Source organism: Podarcis melisellensis (genome assembly GCF_964234715.1).
Source record: "Podarcis melisellensis genome assembly, chromosome: 2".
NCBI classification, from domain to species: domain Eukaryota; kingdom Metazoa; phylum Chordata; class Lepidosauria; order Squamata; family Lacertidae; genus Podarcis; species Podarcis melisellensis.
In genome coordinates this window covers 15,750,037-15,769,012 of record NC_138529.1, presented here as the reverse complement: position 1 = coordinate 15,769,012, position 18,976 = coordinate 15,750,037, and the positions used below count along the sequence as shown (strand labels likewise).

At 43.7% G+C, this 18,976-nt stretch overlaps 1 protein-coding gene and 1 long non-coding RNA gene across 4 annotated transcripts; one reads left to right on the top strand and one right to left on the bottom strand.

Annotated features, from left to right (window-relative positions):
* The first annotated feature begins 382 nt into the window (after positions 1–382).
* LOC309362890 (transmembrane protease serine 12-like) lies at positions 383–18,208 on the top strand. 3 transcript variants are annotated; one of them, XM_081898887.1, is made up of 6 exons: positions 383–626; positions 2,355–2,559; positions 4,401–4,666; positions 6,258–6,403; positions 7,797–8,039; positions 11,028–11,153. In XM_081898887.1, exons 1-5 carry the CDS (start codon positions 530–532, stop codon positions 8,034–8,036), a joined length of 954 nt encoding a protein of 317 aa, XP_081755013.1. In that variant the 5' UTR covers positions 383–529; the 3' UTR covers positions 8,037–8,039; positions 11,028–11,153. The 3 variants fall into 3 exon arrangements, with proteins under 3 accessions (XP_081755013.1, XP_081755012.1, XP_081755014.1); XM_081898886.1 differs by lacking the exons at positions 383–626; positions 2,355–2,559; positions 4,401–4,666; positions 6,258–6,403; positions 7,797–8,039 and adding exons at positions 8,952–9,116; positions 12,975–13,240; positions 16,564–16,709; positions 17,935–18,208 and having other exon boundaries at positions 11,028–11,229; XM_081898888.1 differs by lacking the exons at positions 383–626; positions 2,355–2,559; positions 4,401–4,666; positions 6,258–6,403; positions 7,797–8,039 and adding exons at positions 9,311–9,551; positions 12,975–13,240; positions 16,564–16,709; positions 17,935–18,208 and having other exon boundaries at positions 11,028–11,229.
* Positions 15,324–16,557, bottom strand: LOC309363027. Its single transcript, XR_014165169.1, has 2 exons — positions 15,980–16,557; positions 15,324–15,776 (listed from the first exon to the last, which is right to left on the bottom strand). It is a non-coding gene; the product is annotated as an uncharacterized lncRNA (long non-coding RNA).
* Positions 18,209–18,976: the final 768 nt, after the last annotated feature.

Here is an 18,976-nt window from a genome sequence, read left to right as displayed (position 1 = left end):
TGCCTGGCGCCTAAAGGTGTATAACGTAGATACCAGGTGAACTTTGCCGCATTTCAGACTTAATAAATTAGCAGCATCAGCAGCAAAACCACACCCATCAAGAAAATGCGTAAGGGCCCTCAGCCTGACATGAAGATGACAGTTTTATTTATCTATTTATTTTATATATATATATTATTACAAAGCACACCACCTTTCCTCCTGATAGGTACTCTGAATGTTGCAAAAGCCAGCTTTCCCCAACTCGCTGTTAATACGCAAGTTCTGCACCTGAACCCTGCCAGCTAGTTATAAGAACTGCTGAAGGATTGGGGTCGGTATTTAAAATACTTTGTTCTTCCCCTGGTGCCCGGGTCCCGCGCCCCCTTTTCCCTGCGCAGGCTTCCGTCTCCCACAAAGACAACCTGCCGAAAACGCTTGAGCGTGAGGCCGCCGCGCGCCCCGTCACGTGACGCTCCCAGCGTCGCTCCGGCCGAGGAGCGGGAAAGGCGGCGGGTTGGCCGCCATTTTTTTCCTCCCTCGAGGGACGATGCGGCGTAGGCTTCGCCCCGCGCTCTCACTGGCTCTGCTCGTGCTGCTGTATGGACCAACGCCAGGAGCCCGACCCTCCGGGGTCCCTACACACGGTGAGCCCCCGTTCCCGCGAAGTGCGGCGCCGGCGTCGAAACCCTTTGTGGGCCGGGCGGGTTCCCTCACATTTGAGCGCTCGGGCGCCGTCACGGCCGAAGCTAGTAACTGCGCCTGCGCATGGAATACGCGTCACCCTTTCTGAACTACGACTCCCGGCAGACTCCAGTACAAAGCAGGTGGCGTTTCGGGTGTCAGATGTGAAGGCGCGATCCTTCACGTGGGAGATATTCGGCGGGCAACGGATTTGCACGCGGTGTTTTGCGTAGAGTTTGAGGCATGTGGAGCTGCTTGTGAGAGTCCATTTCTAGGCAGAGGGACGGGGAATTGCCGTAGTTAAGGTTTAAGTCGCAGCGGAAAGATGTTTCTGAAGCGCGTCTCTGCACGGACACGCTTTTCGCAAAGGACACCATTAAGCCGTGTTACGTCCAACGTTGCCCTCTGTCGGCATTTGTCCTAATTTGCCCAAGTTCGGAGAGAAGCGCACGTCAGTGGCAGCACCCCCTTTGAGGTGCTGTTTCAAGGGTGCGGCTTCCACAGCCTCTGGGCTTTTGTGCAAGGACAGTGTGATGATCTTAAGGATGTGATCATAACCTGGTTTATCTTGATGTTACATTGATAGCAGGCATTTTTTGTGAGGGGGGGGGGGATGAAGTGTATGCCAATCAGTATGATGTAGCCTGTTAGCATTGAACTGTGGCTGGGGAGGGGATGCGGGTGGCGCTGTGGGCTAAGCCACAGAGCCTAGGGCTTGCCGATCAGAAGGTCGGCGGTTCGAATCCCTGCGACAGGGTGAGCTTCCGTTGCTCGGTCCCTGCTCCTGCCAACCTAGCAGTTCGAAAGCACGTCAAAGAGCAAGTAGATAAATAGGTACCGCTCCGGCGGGAAGGTAAACGGTGTTTCTACACACTGCTCTGGTTTGCCAGAAGCGGCTTAGTCATGCTGGCCACATGACCTGGAAGCTGTACACCGGCTCCCTTGGCCAATAAAGTGAGATGAGCGCCGCAACCCCAGAGTCGGTCATGACTGGACCTAATGTTCAGGGATCCTTTTACCTTTATGGCTGGGGAGACTTGAGTTAAAATAAACACCAAGAGAGTAATCTTAAGGAGTTAATGGAATTGGACTGACCAAGCTGAGTGAAGCTCCAAGTTCAGCCCTAAAAATGGACAGCCTATGTTGAACTTGGAGCTTCACTCAGCTTGGTCAGTCAAGTACCATTAACTCCTTATACTTAAGATATATAGTCCAACTCCTCCATGAATTGACCAGCTGACCTGGAGATCCACTGAATTTTAATTTGCACATCCCTGTGGATCTTGGGTTTGGATTGTCCCCTAAGCCACCAAGCTCCCTGAGCATGACAATGCTGTTATGTGGATAACATAAGGAGGGAAGACTATGAATACTGCCCTGATACTAAATAAATTGTATTATATAAACAAAGCACATGGATTATGCTGTCTTTTGAACATTGGGATATCATCCTGCAAGTATGTGTCCTTTTATTCTGAGAAATTATTTTGGATTCACTTCTGATAACAAGGGATGGTGAGTCAAAATGGGTTTGCTTCAGCTCTCCAACAGGTGGCCTGTTTAGGGAATTGCTGTACTGAAACAAACAGTTTAAAGCAGTGGCTCTAAGCATTTTGTTGGATGCAGATTGTATTTTATGGAACACTTACATACATTGCATCTCACCAATATAACTGTGTGGTTTTTTTTAGGTTGTGGAACAAGGCCTCTTATAGATGAGAAAAAAACTGGGACTCAGATAGTAGGTGAACATGAGGCTCAGCTCGGGGCATGGCCATGGCTTGTTAGTCTTCAAATTTACCGTGTTTTTCAAGGCGGGTATCGTCATAGATGTTGTGGATCTTTAATTAGTAACGACTTAGTATTGACAGCAGCACACTGCATTAAAGAATGGGTGTATGTATCTTTATATTTTATCTTGTCCCTTTTAGGTATAATGGGGAAAATGTGTGGGTTCTTTTTTTCCTCTTTTTTCTTGGTTGCTTGGCTATAGCCTGTCTTGATGTCAGTATTCTGTGCACATCGTTTTGGTAGGCTTCTCACAAATCTTAAATAATATCATTTTATGAATACAGTTTCCGAAAACATACTCAGAGTAAGCTATGTTTAAATCATGGGTCCAGTGCTTTAGAATTACTGCATACTGTATAAGAATGTATTTTACGTTATTTGAGATTTTTGTGTACTTTACAAGTCACGCTGCTGCCAGGGGTGTTGAGTGGCACCTTCGATTTTCCATGTTATCCAAGTGATGTGTCATCTCATGAAGACCTGTGTAATTGATCCAGTGCCATCAGTTCAACACTATCTCAAATAATACTCAATCTTTCTTACATTTTCCAAAAGGAATAAGGATGGCGGGTTACACTGGATCTGAAGCGTGTGATTTAGAACTAAAAGATGCACAAGTTCTGAATGTGTATCTGAAGAAGTGTGCATGCACACGAAAGCTCATACCAAGAACTAACTTAGTTGGTCTTTAAGGTGCTACTGGAAGGAATTTTTTTTGTTTTGACTATGGCAGACCAACACGGCTACCTATCTGTAACAAGTTCTGAATGGTGATTCATACAACCATCTTGGAGAACTTCCGAGGGGGGCGTTTATTGATTTCACTGGACCTTATGAAGGTGTAGCTACACATGGTGATTCAACAACTTCATCACCAGTATGTGAGGTTACTAGGCAGCTTAGCTTATACATGGCACTCTCAGCACTTACCCCATCCTGCCAGGTTCTTATGCTGTGTTTCAAGGGTGATTCTGGACTTTGAGCAGCAGTTTCCCATACCAAATAACTCTTTATGAAGCTTGACTCACTCAATTTCAAAAAAGCCTTACCATGCAGTGTGAGACAACTGCTGCTCAAGGAACACAAGGTTAAATTACCTGTTGAGCACATAGAACTTTCTCTGATTCTGATTAGAGCTTCCATGAGGAATTACAATGGTACCTCAGTTCTCAAACATAATCCGTTCCGTAAGACCAGGGGTGCCAAACTCAAATTCATCGGGGGCCGCATCAGCAGTTTGGTCACCCTCAAAGGGCCGGTTGTATCTGTAGGAGGTTTCCTGAATGCATGTAAAGTGGAGGTTTCCTGTGTAGAATGGCTGGCGCCGCTAGAGGGCAGACGTTCTCTGGCTTGTAGGCTGCCATGCATGCGCTGAAGAGGCGGCTTTCTTGTGTCCAAAAAAAAAAAAGAGAATGAAAGGCGAAGGCTGGCAGCCGGCGGCGGCTACACGGGCCACATGACAAGGTCTGGCAGGCCGGATTCGGCCCGCGGGCCTTGTGTTTGACACCCATGCATAAGACCATTTGACTTCCAAAACATTTGATAACTGAGGTGCAAAGGGCTGGCTGCAAGTTCAAAGAAGAAAAATGAAAAACATACAGCAGAAGCTGTTCAACTTCCAAGGCACGTTTGAAAATGGAAGCGTTTACTTCTGGGTTTTCGGCGTTTGGGTTCCGAAAGGTTCGTCAACGGAGATGTTTGAGAACCGAGGTACCACTGTATTGTAGTCATAAAATCAATCCCCTGCTGAATGAAAAGCCTGTTATAACATTGCTATTTGTATGGAATAGTTTGCCAAAATAATTTCTATTCTTTTTTGTTTATGGGAAGTATTTGAAGTGGAATTATTACTGCATGTTTTGAGCTTTCTTATGGTGTTGCTCAAAGTTAAAATTCTCTTAAGCAGCAATTTTGTATTAACCATACAAGGGTTTTTTTTGTCCTAGGAACCCGGAGTACTGGAGAGTTGTGATTGGCTTGCATCAGCTTTATAAACGTCATTCTCATACTATAAATCGCCGGGTGAGAGACATTGTGGTCCATTCTCATTTCAAAGTGAACAGCTATGACAATGACATTGCCTTATTTGAATTAATAAAGTTTGTCGAATACGATGACTATATTCAGCCCATCTGCTTACCTGACATTCCTCTTCTAGTGACAGACAAGAACCCATGTTATATAAGTGGATGGGGGGAAAAGGAGGAGAAAGGTAAATCTTTTGTTTCTGTCCCTTCTGAATAATCTAATATTAGTTTAGTGCAGTGTTTCCCAAACTTGGGTCTCCAGCTATTTTCGGACTTTAATTCCCATCATCCCTGACCACTGGTTTTGCTACCTAGGGATGATAGGAGTTGTAGTCCAAAAACAGCTGGAAACCCAAGTTTGGGAAACCACTGTTTGAGTGAACACAGAAAGCTTTGTTGATATCAATACATTGAGATTTATATCACCTGAGGAAAACCTGGGTTTCGCTTGCTGCTGGCTGTCAGGATGATACATAAATTTATTGAAGTTCAGTTTTGTTCCTAGTCTCCTTATTGACTGGGCAATGGTTTTTTTGGGGGGTGGAACCCCAAATCCTTAAAAAAGCCAAACAATTAAAAACTGGGGGCAGGGATTGAACATGTGGGCTCTGTGGCCCCACCTAAACTCAACCACCATCAGTCTCTGCAGTGTTGTCACTTTTTACATCCTGTACTCTTTCTGCCCTGAAGTGCATCCATTTGGAACTTAGTTTTGAAAGGAGGCATTCTCAGCATGCCTACAGCCCAGCAGAGAACTTTGAAGTCTGGTTTCTATCTGGATTTTCACTGTGTCCATTTGTTAGTAGGTGCCAGAGGGTGCTTGCAGGTGCAATGGTGTCCTCCACAGATGTAGCCCACGGCCAGCAATTATACCACAAATTGTACTTGCTTACAACTTAACCTCCTCACACGCACACTTTTACATGAGATCTTTAATCCCAAATCCTGGTGGGGTGGGTGGAGTGCCTAGGAACAGATGCCCAAAATTGTCCTGGTCCTGTATTGCCTTATGAAACATCTCAGCCTTATTATACTGCTAGAAGTCTCCTCCTGTGGTTGACCCTTGTCTGTTTGTTGCTTATATCAGTAGCTGGCAGGATGTGTTGAAGTGGGAAATTGTAGACTCCTGATTCAGTAGGGGCAAGAATGATTCCGTTGCTAATGACTTTGGAGGTGTAGCCCTGTTTCCTAGCACCATTTGTTGTTGTTTAGTCGTTTAGTCGTGTCCGATTCTTCATGACCCCCTGGACCAGAGCACGCCAGGCACTCCTGTCTTCCACTGCCTCCCGCAGTTTGGTCAAACTTATGTTTGTATCTTCGAGAACAAACATGCACCATTACAAATGATTATTTTCTCTGATGTCTGAGAAGTATATCCAACCTTTCCTACGGCCTCTAGAATATCCTCAAAGGTACCATCTTTACCCCCAGGCATCATTGGAAAGATATAAAAGGAAAGTACCACAGTAAAGAAAAATAAAAATACAGCAGCCTGCCAATCTCATGTACTGTTAACAAAATAAAAAACAATAACCCCCACAGGTCACACAGTATGACAGTCACGCAAGGATAAATGAGATCACATCTACAGTTTCATGTTTTAGCTGACAAAATTTTCTGCTTCTCCAAAATGTTAGAAGGAATGCTAAGCCTTGTTTGATAACACATGTAGATTCTGCACAAGGGGATGAAGGTCTGCTGCATATAACATTTGTACTGGACCCAGAAGGTTGAACACAAACATACTTCCAGTAATACTTTGTGTTTTCTTTACAGGTGATTTGAAATATATATTACAAGAATCTCAGGTAGACATTATACCACTGTACATCTGTGCCAGACATCCCTGGTATTCTGGGCATGGAATATCAAGAGATGTAATTTGTGCTGACTCTGCAAGCGGACACGAAAACACCTGTCAGGTAAAACAGAGATATTTCCACTGTAAACCACGTTGCCAACAGATGCTGTCATGTGGCTTGCTTAGACAAATTATATTGACCAGTAGGATGTCAAAGTAGCACTAAGTAAATTTACAAAATAAAAATTAAGATTACATTGTGTGATAAAATAGACAATAGAGACATCCATGTAAAATTCAAGTGAGATAATATTGTTTGTGAACGTGCTCTCAGCACTGTAAAAATCTAGAACACACACAAGTTATTGTCTGCAGATTCATAGACTTAAAAAGGTTGGGGAGGAGAGGGGACGTGAAGGGGGAAAGGGCAACTACTTTTTTGTACAGTGGTGCCTCGCAAGACGAAAATAATCCGTTCCGCAAGTCTCTTCATCTAGCGGTTTTTACGTCTTGCGAAGCAACCCTATTAGCGGCTTAGTGGATTAGCGCTATTAGTGGTTTAGCGGCTATTAAAGGCTTAGCGGCTTAGAAAAAGGGGGGGAAGCGAAAAAAATCGCAAGACTCGCAAGACGTTTTCGTCTTGCGAAGCAAGCCCATAGGGAAATTCGTCTTGCGAAGCGCATCAAAAACGGAAGACCTTTTCATCTAGTGGGTTTTTCGTCTTGCGAGGCATTCGTCTTGCAGGGCACCACTGTACTATAGATATGGAAAGAAACTGATTCCAGTTGTGGTTGAAAACGTGTTACCATTAATACCAATTTTTCATCAAATATAACTATAGTAAGCTCACAACTTGTGCACATTCAGTTTTATGTATGTGGCAAAAAATAAAAAGGGGATGAGGTTCCAGGGGAAATGATTTTGGCCGCCCCACCTGCCAATGAACCCAGCAGATTTTGACTGTACGCAATTTTGGCTTTAAGCGTGATCCCTGGAATGTAACCCCCACATAAGTTGCAGACCTTCTTTAGCTGAGTGGTGAAAGGGTAAGATTAGAGGAGCCATATTTTTTTTCTAATTTGAACACTTGTACCACTTTGCTTCCAAACAGAAAAGCAACGTGAAAGCAAAAAGGGGTGTGTTTGTCTTTCACATAATCTGTGCATCACCATCACCACCACCATGTTATGAGACCTAAGAATTGTTAGAACATATTGTATTCTTAGGATTTTCGCTTGATTTTAAGTCTTAAGTTTATTGACCATGTAGCTGGACTTTTCAGAACACATGATAAGGTTTTGTAAGCAACTTACCTGCAGGTACTATAACCCAGCCATAGTGAGATTACCCAATCGAAGATTTCAAGATTTATCTGTGTTTCCTAATAAAGCATTATTTTCTTTTGACATGAAATGCACTGTTCAGACTGATTAGTTTACAGTACCTCTGCATACTAAAACTTTAAAATACATAAGCAACACTAAAATTTTCATTTTATATTTTTCATGTTCCAGGGGGACAGTGGTGGACCTTTGATGTGCTATTTCCCAAATGTTTCCAAATATTATTTGATAGGAATCACCATCTCAAGCGTTAGCTGTGGCCAGCAAAAGTATCCAGGAATCTATCTTCGTACAAGCCATTTTTCAGACTGGATAGTTTCACATCTACGTGGTAAAACCAGCAATGTGAACATTAAGTGTGTCCTGATCTTTTTGACTGTGAAGTGGGTAATCTTTCACCTTGTTCTATAAAAGGTAAAGTTCCTCAAAAACCCCACAACTGATTTTAATATATTTAACAATACCAACCCATTAGTCAGCTGTTGGTTTGTTATTTAAATTCAATCAACCCTAACTGAAAATATTTGTTCCTAATCTGAAAAGAAATAGTCATAAGGCAATTCAATACCTATTTAGTTGACAGTAAGCTTCACTGAATTCAGTGGGAATCAGTTCTGACTAGATGTAGGATTGCACTGTTATTAGTGCATTTAAAAATATATAATTTGTATAAGGATTATTATTATTTTGATAAAGCAAACAAGTTGATGTTTACCATTAGTACAATTAGTGATCTGTGAAATCTTACGTGACAATTTTATTTGCAAATAGCATGGTGGGGACAATTTTTCAGCAGGAGGTGGGGCTTCATTTTTAGAGGTAACCTTTGGGGAACTGCAGACTGGATGGGGCCAAAGCCAAATACACACACTGAGTGGCTGAGCTGGGGTTTCTTCATTTTCTTTCCCTCCACCTCCTCCCAATGGCTAGAGTCCTCACCATTTCATTTCACTTTGGAGCGAGCCATGGAAAAAGAGGAGGGATGGCGTGAAGGAGGTTGGTGGAGCGAAGTGAACACATATGAATTATGGGATGGAACATTGCGATTGGGCAGACAGATCAGTCTCTTGAGTAGAGGTTCCCTATCTTTGGCACCTTACTTGCAAGTGCTTCCCGTTACACACCTCTCCCTATTTTCCAAGCGTCTTCCTACATTTACTGGGGAGAAATTCGCATTCACCAAAGAGAAAATGCGCAGGGAAGCACAATTTCATAAAACGATAAAGGGAAAATGATGGCAAAGGGAAGTGGGGGGGGGGTGAAAACGCGGTGAAATGTAATTTAAAAGCCTCGCGCGCGGCCGCTTCCTGCCAATCATGTGCCGTTTATGTGACGTCAGGGGGCGGGGAAAGAGCCGCCCGCCGTTTTTCTTGACGATGCCGCGGCGGCGGCGGCTCCGCTCTCGCCCCTCAGCCGCTTCCTTGGTGGCGGCGCTAGTGCTGCTGTGCGAGGCTCCGCCGGGGGTCCAGCCCTCTGTCATCCCTACGAAAGGTGGGCCCGGCTGCCCGGCTTTGGCGTCGAGGAAGCCGGCCTCGGGCGAGGTTCCCCTCACACCAGGGCGTCCCGAAAGCCGGCAGAGGCCGCTCTTGCTGCTGCGCTTGCGCGCGACGTCCTCGTCCGGGTGGGGGGGGGGGCGGGAGGGCGAGGAGAAAGCTCTCCGAACTACGAGTCCCGGCAGCCACCGGGTCACGTCCGCAGAAGGCGACTGCTACGCTATATTTGAAAGCGGCGCGCGCGCCCTAGCGGGGACGCTGCTCACATTGCTGGGCCACGTGCATCTGCCGTGAGGGTTCTCTCGGGCGGAGGGCAGAGCAGCAAAGCCCCTGGCCCTTCCCTCCCCTCCGCTGGCAAACGGCGCTGGGCGCAGTTGGCGGAGTCGAAAAGCCACGGGGCTCACGGCTGGTATCTGCGAACGAGATTGCATGGGTGTGGTTTTTTTGGGGGGGGGGTTAAATCTAGCGGGGAGGGTTCCGTTGTTGAAGTGGCCTGGAGTGAGGAGGACAATGGGAGAGAGAGTATTGTGAGCTGGGCTAGAAGCAGGCAGAAGAGGGAGAGCCCCGCCTGGTTCCAAGCTTGAATCCAAGGCTGGGGCTATGGGAGAAGAAAACCCTTCTGGGGTGTTAATGCTTGTGAGCCCCTCCATCTTGGGCCCAGGTTAAATACAGTTGTACCTCGGGTTACGTACGCTTCTAGTTACATACGCTTCAGGTTACAGACTCTGCTAACCCAGAAATAGTGCTTCAGGTTAAGAACTTTGCTTCAGGATGAGAACAAAAACCGTGCTGTGGCAGCAGCAGGAGGCCCAATTAGCTAAAGTGGTGCTTCAGGTTAAGAACAGTTTCAGGTTAAGAACGGACCTCCAGAACGAATTAAGTACTTAAGTTTCGTTAAGCTCCATTCCGGTGCCACGTTTGCATCCAGAAGCAAACAGTAACTAGTGATGGCATGTCTGCGCGCACACGCATCACTTTTCGCCATTTCTGCGCATGCGCGTGATGGCATTTTGAGGGTATGTGCGAGCGGCGAAACCAGGAAGTAACGCGCTCCGTTACTTCCGGGTTGCTACGGAGCACAACTCGAACGCGTTCAACATGAAGCATATTCAACCCGAGGTATGACTGTATATGTATATGGTGCCTGAATTGAGTTCCAGGGAGTTCCAGCTGAGAAAAAAAGCCCCGCCTTCAAGACACCACACAGGCTCCTGTATCCCTCATTCCAAGGAAACCGAACCCTGGGTAAAGAGAGGGAATCCTGCACAGCTTGAAAGTTGGGGTGGCAATTAATGCCCATTTTTCTCCCAGTCTCATTCCTTTTAGCATTACAGTTCAGTTCTACCTTGCTAATCTCTTTAACACTGAATTGCCTCAAATGGCATATTGTTAGCAATGAAAATAACTTATCCTTTTGCTTTAAAATCAAATAATGAAAACAAAACATGATCTACTTGCTTATTCATGTATTTCTGATGCTTGTTTACCAAATGTGTCTCATGCAGTAAACATACACAAACCATTTCTCTTTTAAAGACCTTACTGCTATTTTTCTCTTAATGTTAGAAATTAAGTCCTCTAACACTGCAGGATAATGCACTTCATATCCTTTTTCAATTCCTTTAATTAAGTTTCAGGGGGGAAACATGGAAAAGTGCAACAGTCTTCATTAAGTTATGCTATCTGTTTAATCTTACTTTGAATTTCACTCTTTATCTCCTAAAAATATCGTTTGACTTCTTTTTTCTGAATAAAATTAAGTAAAGTTTAGAACAGTCTTTGCATGCTTATCTGAGTTCTTCACCAGCAGGAATATTGCTTCTTTGCCACTTTTTTATCTGAATGCCGCATTTTATGAGGCACTTAACAAGCATGACTTTTCACCATTTTAACTGTGTTTTGTTTCTAGCTTGTGGAACAAGGCCTATTGTGGATGAGATACCAGCAGGGTCTCGGATTGTAGGTGGACATGATGCACAACTTGGAGCATGGCCTTGGCAAGTCAGTCTTCAAGTTTTCCACTTTGGCATAGGATATCAGCATATGTGTGGTGGATCTTTAATTAACCACAACTCAGTGCTGACAGCAGCACACTGCATTAAAGAGTGGACGTATGTATCCTTTGATTCTGAAAGTTTTCCTATTATTTTTAGGTGAAAGAAAAATATGCAAATACATTGGCTGAACTTGAAAAAATCTGTAAGACAATTAAATATTTGTACATTATTTGTGAATCCATCTTGTCTCCCTGAACTGGTTTGTCAGACTAGACTGCAAAGGTACTGCTTAGAAAGTTATGGCGTGCATTTGTTGCATCTGCTGCAGTTTGCCTGGGGAAAAATACCAACCTGTTCATGATGATAAGATGCTTTATTATTTGTCCTTTTAAATTCTGCTTTGCAATATTGATCATGCTCACCCTTATAAAAATTCTGAATAGTCAGCTTAGTCTAAAACAAAATAACTTGCCCTGGCTGTATAAAGAGTATATAGCAGAAAAGAGGATGATTCCACATTTTCCTGATAATCTTTTTTATTCAGTGAACTGCACTGGTTCTCAATGCTCTTAACATTGCACTCCCGTTTTTTATTTTGCCCACATTGTTTTGTCCTCTTCAAGCATTCATAATTTGACTGAAGTAAGCTTGGGAAGGGGAAGAACGTGGATTAGCATTTTTCAAACAAGTATAAGACGCTTCCTCTGACAGTTGCCCTGGAACTCATAGAGGGTGGTAGGTTTATTTTGGGGCTGGGGGCAGACAGCTAGCAGGCTCTCCCCTTCTCCTATGCTTACTTTAGCCACTTTTGGAATACCTGAAGAGGGCTATAGTACTACAGCACAAAATACGCATAATTGACTTGTTACCATCAGCAAGAGTTGCATTCAAGTACATTAATAATGATTTTAAAGTAAATAATAGGTGTAGTGATGGTAAAGTTGGCACTCTAACCCACTGCCCCTGCTGCAGTCCAAATCTGGATTGAGTGCCACCATGCCTGCTATTTACATGGATTTTAAAAACCTCCCATTCATGCCAATGGAAACTATTCTAATAATATTGGCCATGGTTTCTAGTAAGCAGCTTGGAATAGCCATACCCATATGGATTCACAAGCCACTTGCATAGCTTCTCTCGCTTTCAAGAGGTCAGCAGTTTAGGCTTGGACAGCTGCTGCTCAAGAAACTGCTTTGGGAACACACACTTATTCATGCCATTCTTTAGCTATGAACCTTATCTTCCGAGTTGCTGTGATTATTTTAATTTCCAAAAAGAACAGCTATTGATGATTCTGAGTAGAATTTGCATAGGCAGTAATTGGCATGAGAAAACCAGCCTTCTGATGAATGGCTCAGATAGGAAAAGTATTTGCACTCATTATTAAGCACAGTAATTTTGTCAGCCGGATAGTTCAGTTGGTTAGAACATAGTGCCGATAACACAAAGGTTGCGGGTTTGATCCCCGTAAGGGACGGCTGCATATTCCTGCATTGCAGAGGTTTGGACTAGATCTTCAGGGTCCCTTCCAACTCCATGATTCTATTGTACTGTATCATTGTAAGATTCCAAGTTTGCTTGAGGACAATTCTTGAATTTAATTGAATTATTGCTGTTGCACACGTTACGAATTTGTTTTAAGAAGTATTACTCTTATCTGGACATAATATATGTGTTACTTGTTATATTTATGTTATCATTTGGAGCAATCTCAGCCATTCTCTCATCGTCTGATCAGAGTCTGGTTGCATGCTTAATGGTTTTGCAGGGGATGTGAAGGAAGAGACAACTCTCAAGTCTCAGTCTGTAAAGTTGCAATTTTATAGTGATCATTGACTTCACAAAGGATTTTATTCTAGGTTCCCTGAGTTTTGGAAGGCTGTGTTGGGACTGCATCATCTTTATAGGTACCAGCCTTATACTGTGAAGAGCCGGATCAGGGCTATCATTATGCACTCCGATTTCCAGGAGAAAACTTTTGAAAATGATCTTGCCTTGTTTAAATTAATGGACTCTATCAGATTCAATGATTATATTCAGCCCATCTGCTTACCTGAGGCTCCGCTTCTTATGACCAATGAGACTTCATGTTATATAAGTGGTTGGGGGAAAACGCTGGAGAGAGGTAAATCTATACTTTTCTTTTGTTGTTGTTGCCAGCAGTGAGAAAATAAACTTGGATTTAGCCTGCATGTTCTTTATTTGCAGTGGATGGAAGTGATCTAGGAAAGGGTTGATTTGAAGGTAGAGCTATGCAAATTCTTGGCCCCTTCAGTGAGAGGTCCTTACATAGCTTTAGGAGGTAATGGAGCTAAATAAAAACAAGATTTACAATCCAAAAACCCATTGAAGTGGGAATATTGCCCTCCTCTGCCGAAAACATACGCAGAAGATGGAAGGTTATCCCCAGACTATTGATCTTGAATTGCTATTTCTGGGAGTCAAAGATACTGCTGCCATTTCACTACAACAGCAAGACAACTTTTGGGTGTACAGTATATGTATCTCCATCCAGTGAAGAGAATAAACATTCACAGCAAGTCCAGTGTTCCTACCTTCTTTAGTAAGAATTTTGGATGGATGCTATCCAGCCATGAGACTGAAAACAACGTCACCCCTAGTGAGGTACTTTTCTGTGAACAATTGAACAGAGCACTGCTTGTTAGATCCCCCACGTACTGAACTGATATTTTCAGTTTAAAGCACTGAACAACAGAAGAGATGTCCCAAATGGAGACATCTTAGCAAAGTTGTGCTTCATGCACTAGGCAGATAACATGCCTTTACGAACCTTGGCAAAATGTTCTTGAAAGTTTTTCAGGTAGTGCCCTTCTTGAACATAGAAAATTGCCTTCCGCTGGGTCAAACTATTTGTTTCCCATGTCCATTATTGCCTTCTCTGACTGGCAAAAACTCTGCCGGGTGCCTGGCAAAGATCTTTCTTGAATCACCTGCCTTTGGCTAGAGGTGCCAGGAATTGAACACAGGATCTTGTGCAGGCGCTACCACTGAGCTGCAGCTCCACCTCTGCCTTATATTTTCCTTTGTGGTGTTTTAAGTTTATAGCAAAAAGGAAGTACCGTATTTTTCGCACCATAGGACGCACCGGACAATAGGACACACCTTGTTTTAGAGGGGGGAGAACACGAAAAAAAATTCTCCCCCTCTCTGCCCAGCGCCCCTTCAGCAAAGCGGCAGGAGGCGCTGCGCAGAGAGGGGGAGAATTTTCCCCCTCTTGTTTTCCCACTCTAAAACAAGGTGCCGTCCAGGCGGCTACCTTGGAAGCCTGGAGAGCGAGAGGGGTCGGTGTGCACCGACCCCTCTCACTCTCCAGGCTTCAGGTTCCTTTCGACCTGCTCTTTGGGGCTGGCGGGGGAAGCCCACCACCAGCCCCAAAGAGCAGGTCAGGGAGCAGCAGAGAGGCTGCTGCCATAGTCGCGCGTCACCTCTCCAGCTGGGACAGGGTCGAGGGGCTATGGCTTCTTTAGCCCCTCACACGCTCTCCCAGCTGGAGAGGTGGCATGCGGCTATAAAGGCTCCTGCCATAGCCGCGCGTCACCTCTCCAGCGGGGAGAGGGTCACGGGGCTATGGCTTCTTTTGCCCCGTGCGCGTTCCCGGCTGGAGAGGTGACGCGTGGCTATAGAGGCTTCTGCCATAGCCGCGCGTCACCTCTCCAGCCGGGAGAGGGTCGCGGGGCTATGGCGTCTTCGCTCCATAGGACGCACACACATTTCCCCTTCATTTTTGAAGGGGGAAAAGTGCGTCCTACAGAGCGGAAAATACGGTAACACTTTCTCTTGGCAATAATGTGGAATAATGTGTGGGTTTTGGAAGCAACACACAATGGATATTCTTGCACAGATAAGCAGTGTCTCCAGTTACAACCAGCTAAAATAAACCTTCAAGCCTAACACTTTCATGGGTTGGTGGTCTCAAAAGGCTTCTTGTAGGAGCTCCAAGAACCTTATGCAGATTTCATAGGTGATGATATTCTTATAGTTGGAGAAACTTCCATAAGGTACTTCAACTAAAGATAACCAGAGATTATCTACTACCTAGCACAGGATCTGGGACTCTGCATTTGAAGGTGCTTGGATAAATACTATGTTCTAGTTTTCTCTCTAATTGTTGGAGAGTTGGCCCTTGTGTCAGCCAAAATGAAATGTTTCCTGTTTGGGATTTATTTATTTTTTTGCCGGAGCCTGCCCCTGAGCCCCTTTCACCCCTTTTTGCAGCCAGCTCTGTTTCTCTGCTCTCAGCAGACATGTGGTAGAAGTTTACTTTGTCGGAGACAGAGAAACTGTCAGGTGGATGAATGTTGCAGCCAGTTGTCAGTACAACAAAATCGTTCACAATGCTGTAAAAGCCTTATCACCTTGTGAACCAGGAAATTATTTGCATAGTCTTACCTTCAAAGCTGGTGGGAAGAGTAAACCTACTTCAGAATAACCACTTCTAGTTGTGGTCAAGTAAGTTTAGTGATTTCAGGTAAGTTTCTTTGCTGTAAGTGCATTTGGGGCTATTTCGAACATTGCTCAGAGGATGTGCTAGAGAATGGCAAGCTAGGAGTCACAGTTCTCTGCTTGGCATACCTGGGTGATACAACAATTTGTCACATTCATACATTATGTTTAAACATATACTAAAACTTCATAGGTACCTTGGGTTACATACGCTTCAGGTTACAGACTCCACTAGCCCAGAAATAGTGCTTCAGGTTAAGAACTTTGCTTCAGGATAAGGATAGAAATCGTGCTCTGGCGGCGCGGCGGCAGCAGGAGGCCCCATTAGCTAAAGTGGTGCTTCAGGTTAAGAACGGACCTCCGGAACGAATTAAGTACTTAACCCGAGGTACTACTGTACAATCTTAACCACTACAATGTGTGAAATAGCTCTTCCTTTCCCTGTGACTTGTTTGTAGCAAACAGTCCCACAAGTCCGCTCTTTTCTGTCTGCAATAACGATGTAAAGTTCAACTTTACTCATCATGTAAATAGAATGAGCAAACTGGGAGGATCCTGACTGACAACTTAATGCAGTGCTGGGATTACTTCTGGTGATGGTAATATTCATCCAGTCACACTGACTACCCACTTTGAAGATTGTGCTGCTGGAAAGATGAAAGGAGAATAGGGCACACTCAAGGATTAAGGATAGTATATTCAAAGCTTCGTATGTACCCGGGGTCTGTGTTAGCTGCTGAACAGTATTCGTTACAATCTCAAGGTGTTGGAAGGGTTCTTAAGCTTCATTTTGGCAACAATTGTAGATTATCTTAGTTCTGCACAGGAGATTTAGAAAATCTAGTGCCCAGTGCACTAGATTTAGGAAAACTACTGGCCCAAGAGTTGCCAATATATAAAGCCCTTTTGTGTATTTCTGTGTATATCAGGCAATATTAAACAAAAATAAGCATACTTCCAGCTTTGTCTTGGTTTTCCTTACAGGTGGAAAAAGACGTGTATTACAAGAAGCTGAAGTAGACATTATTCCAATGCAGCTCTGCAATAGGAATGACTGGTATGGAGGGGCACTCAAAAAAGAAGACATGCTTTGTGCTGGCTCTGAAAGTGGAGGTGTTGACACTTGTCAGGTAAAGATGTCAGGATGTGTATATCATTTTAAGACATGACGTATCACTGTATACTGTGGGTGTTAGGTCAAGTTATTGTTTTGTCCCTTAATAAATAGCAGTAACACTAAAGCAGTTAGGAAACCCAAGACATTCCTTGAATTCTGAGTTAGAATTCTATTCCTCTGTCTGTTTCATGATTATATAAAACCTCATAAGGAATATGCAGAATGCAATCAAAGCATAGAAATTGGTATATGGTAATTCATGTGATAAAATAAGACATTAAGGGTGACACTAAACGCCAAGCAATACCTTAATTTCATACTCTTACTAGTTTTTTTATTAAAGAATTTTCATACTTAGCAAGGGTGCATACATCTGTTTTCAATTCAGAGTCCTTTCTCACTTTTGGTGTCAGAAAGAAGGGAGGTAGTGATTTTTCATTCTTTTGCTTAGTGTATGTGCAGTGTGTTTGTGCCAGTGTTGCAAGGATAGGTTTTTTGATTATGTGTTTGTTTTTGTTGACGGTGTGAGAGGTTTGAGCCCAGAACATGGTTAGTTGCATTTAGTTGATTGCAGTGAGTTTTGTGTGTGTGTGAGGGGTGTGTGTGTGTTGGTTACATATGTAATAAAGGGAGTGGGGCAAAGACATCCTCTCTTGTTTGCCCCTATTAGTTTCAGTTTTCTGCTTAGCTTTTATAGTAGGGCTGTTTTCCAATATAGTTTGGTACCAGTGGTCCATGTTTACTCCTGACAGGTCCCGCCAGTGTCTAGTTATGACTCTCCTATCTGCTGAGAGTAAGTGGCTTATGAGTTCTTTGTAGTGTGAGTGTGCGTTGTTGTCTTGGAAAATATTCAATAGGGCTAGTTTTGGAGTGGCTTCTAATACCTGTTTTATTAGTATGCATATTTCTTGTAGGACTGATGTCTAAAAGGTTGGATTTGGGGGCAGTTTTAATCTGAAATCTTAGGCACAGTACTGCGCTTAGAGCTCAGAAACTGCTTGCACTAATGAAATTCCTTGTCGCAAAACACACTTAGAAAAATGAGTTTCGAATGCTGTCTAAAATTAAGGCTCGGTGGTGGTGAAAAAGTCAGAATATTTATTTTCAGTTGGATCATTTGCACCACTTTTGACAGTTCATGAGACGTAACCCCGATTGGGCCACAATTTTCTGCAGCCTAAAGCTTAACAATAACAAAAGAAACACTCATATCCTCGTTTTTATTTTTCATGTTCCAGGGAGACAGTGGTGGACCACTTATGTGCTATTTCCCAGATGCCACTAAGTATTACCTGATAGGAGTCACAAGCTTTGGCCTTGGCTGTGGCCGACCAACATTTCCAGGAGTCTATATACGTACAGCTCGTTTCAGGAGCTGGATACAATCGCAAGCTATTTTATTTGACAAAACCATCACTATGACCGCACCATGTATTTTCATCTTTTTAACTGTGGGATGGGTAATCATCCACAGTGTTCTATAAAGAAGCAAATTATAGTATTGTTCAGGAATGATGTCTGATTCCTTTTAAAATTTATTGGCTTATATTCAGTTGTGTTCCTCTACACATGGAATAATCTAGCACAGACTTCCATTAACAGAAGGGTGGAGGGAGATGATTTCCACTGACCTCCCCCTTCTTTTTGTAACACCACAGGGGAGAAGGGGGAGAGCTTTGGAGGAACACAGGGAGGGTGGTGTGAGGAAGAGAATTTGCAAAAGTCACCTCTGCCCTGCCCCCCCCCACCCCCAGTTTCTGTTCCAAATAACCTTGTGTCAGCAATGTGGGACAGAGAGAGATGGGTGACACCCTCCCTTCTTCCATGTTGTAAAAAATAATAGGGGAATTTATTATTTTTAAACAAGCAATATGCTCCGTAAATCAGATACTTACTTCCCCCTCCCCAATAGATTCAAACACATTTAAGCCTTTATTCTGCATGCTTGGCTATAGAAACTGTACACGACGGATGCTAAATGTTGCCATAGCACTTTAAAAATAAAACACAAATTGCAGTTAAGTGCACACACCTTGTTTGAAGTTTAGTTGCAACATGTCTTCAGTCCTCCTTTCCCATCTTCTTGCATTTTTTACATGATTTTTGAGATAAAGTATGCTTTGCTCACTAGTAGCTGTGAGCTTTGCTACAACTAGCTCCATAGTATCCAATGGCTTTCAGTATTAGAAAACTTGATCTTGGCTCCCTCTGCAGGTCTTCCTTGAACAAAGTACCGGTAAACAGCATATTTTCTTTCTCCTGTGTAAATCTACAGATTAC

Coding starts and splice junctions, on each gene's coding strand:
- LOC309362890 (XM_081898886.1), top strand. CDS start 9,002: ATGCCGCGGCGGCGGCGGCTCCGCTCTCGCCCCTCAGCCGCTTCCTTG. Junction 13,241..16,563: donor GGGGAAAACGCTGGAGAGAG/GTAAATCTATAC, acceptor TTTTCCTTACAG/GTGGAAAAAGACGTGTATTA. Junction 16,710..17,934: donor GAGGTGTTGACACTTGTCAG/GTAAAGATGTCA, acceptor TTCATGTTCCAG/GGAGACAGTGGTGGACCACT.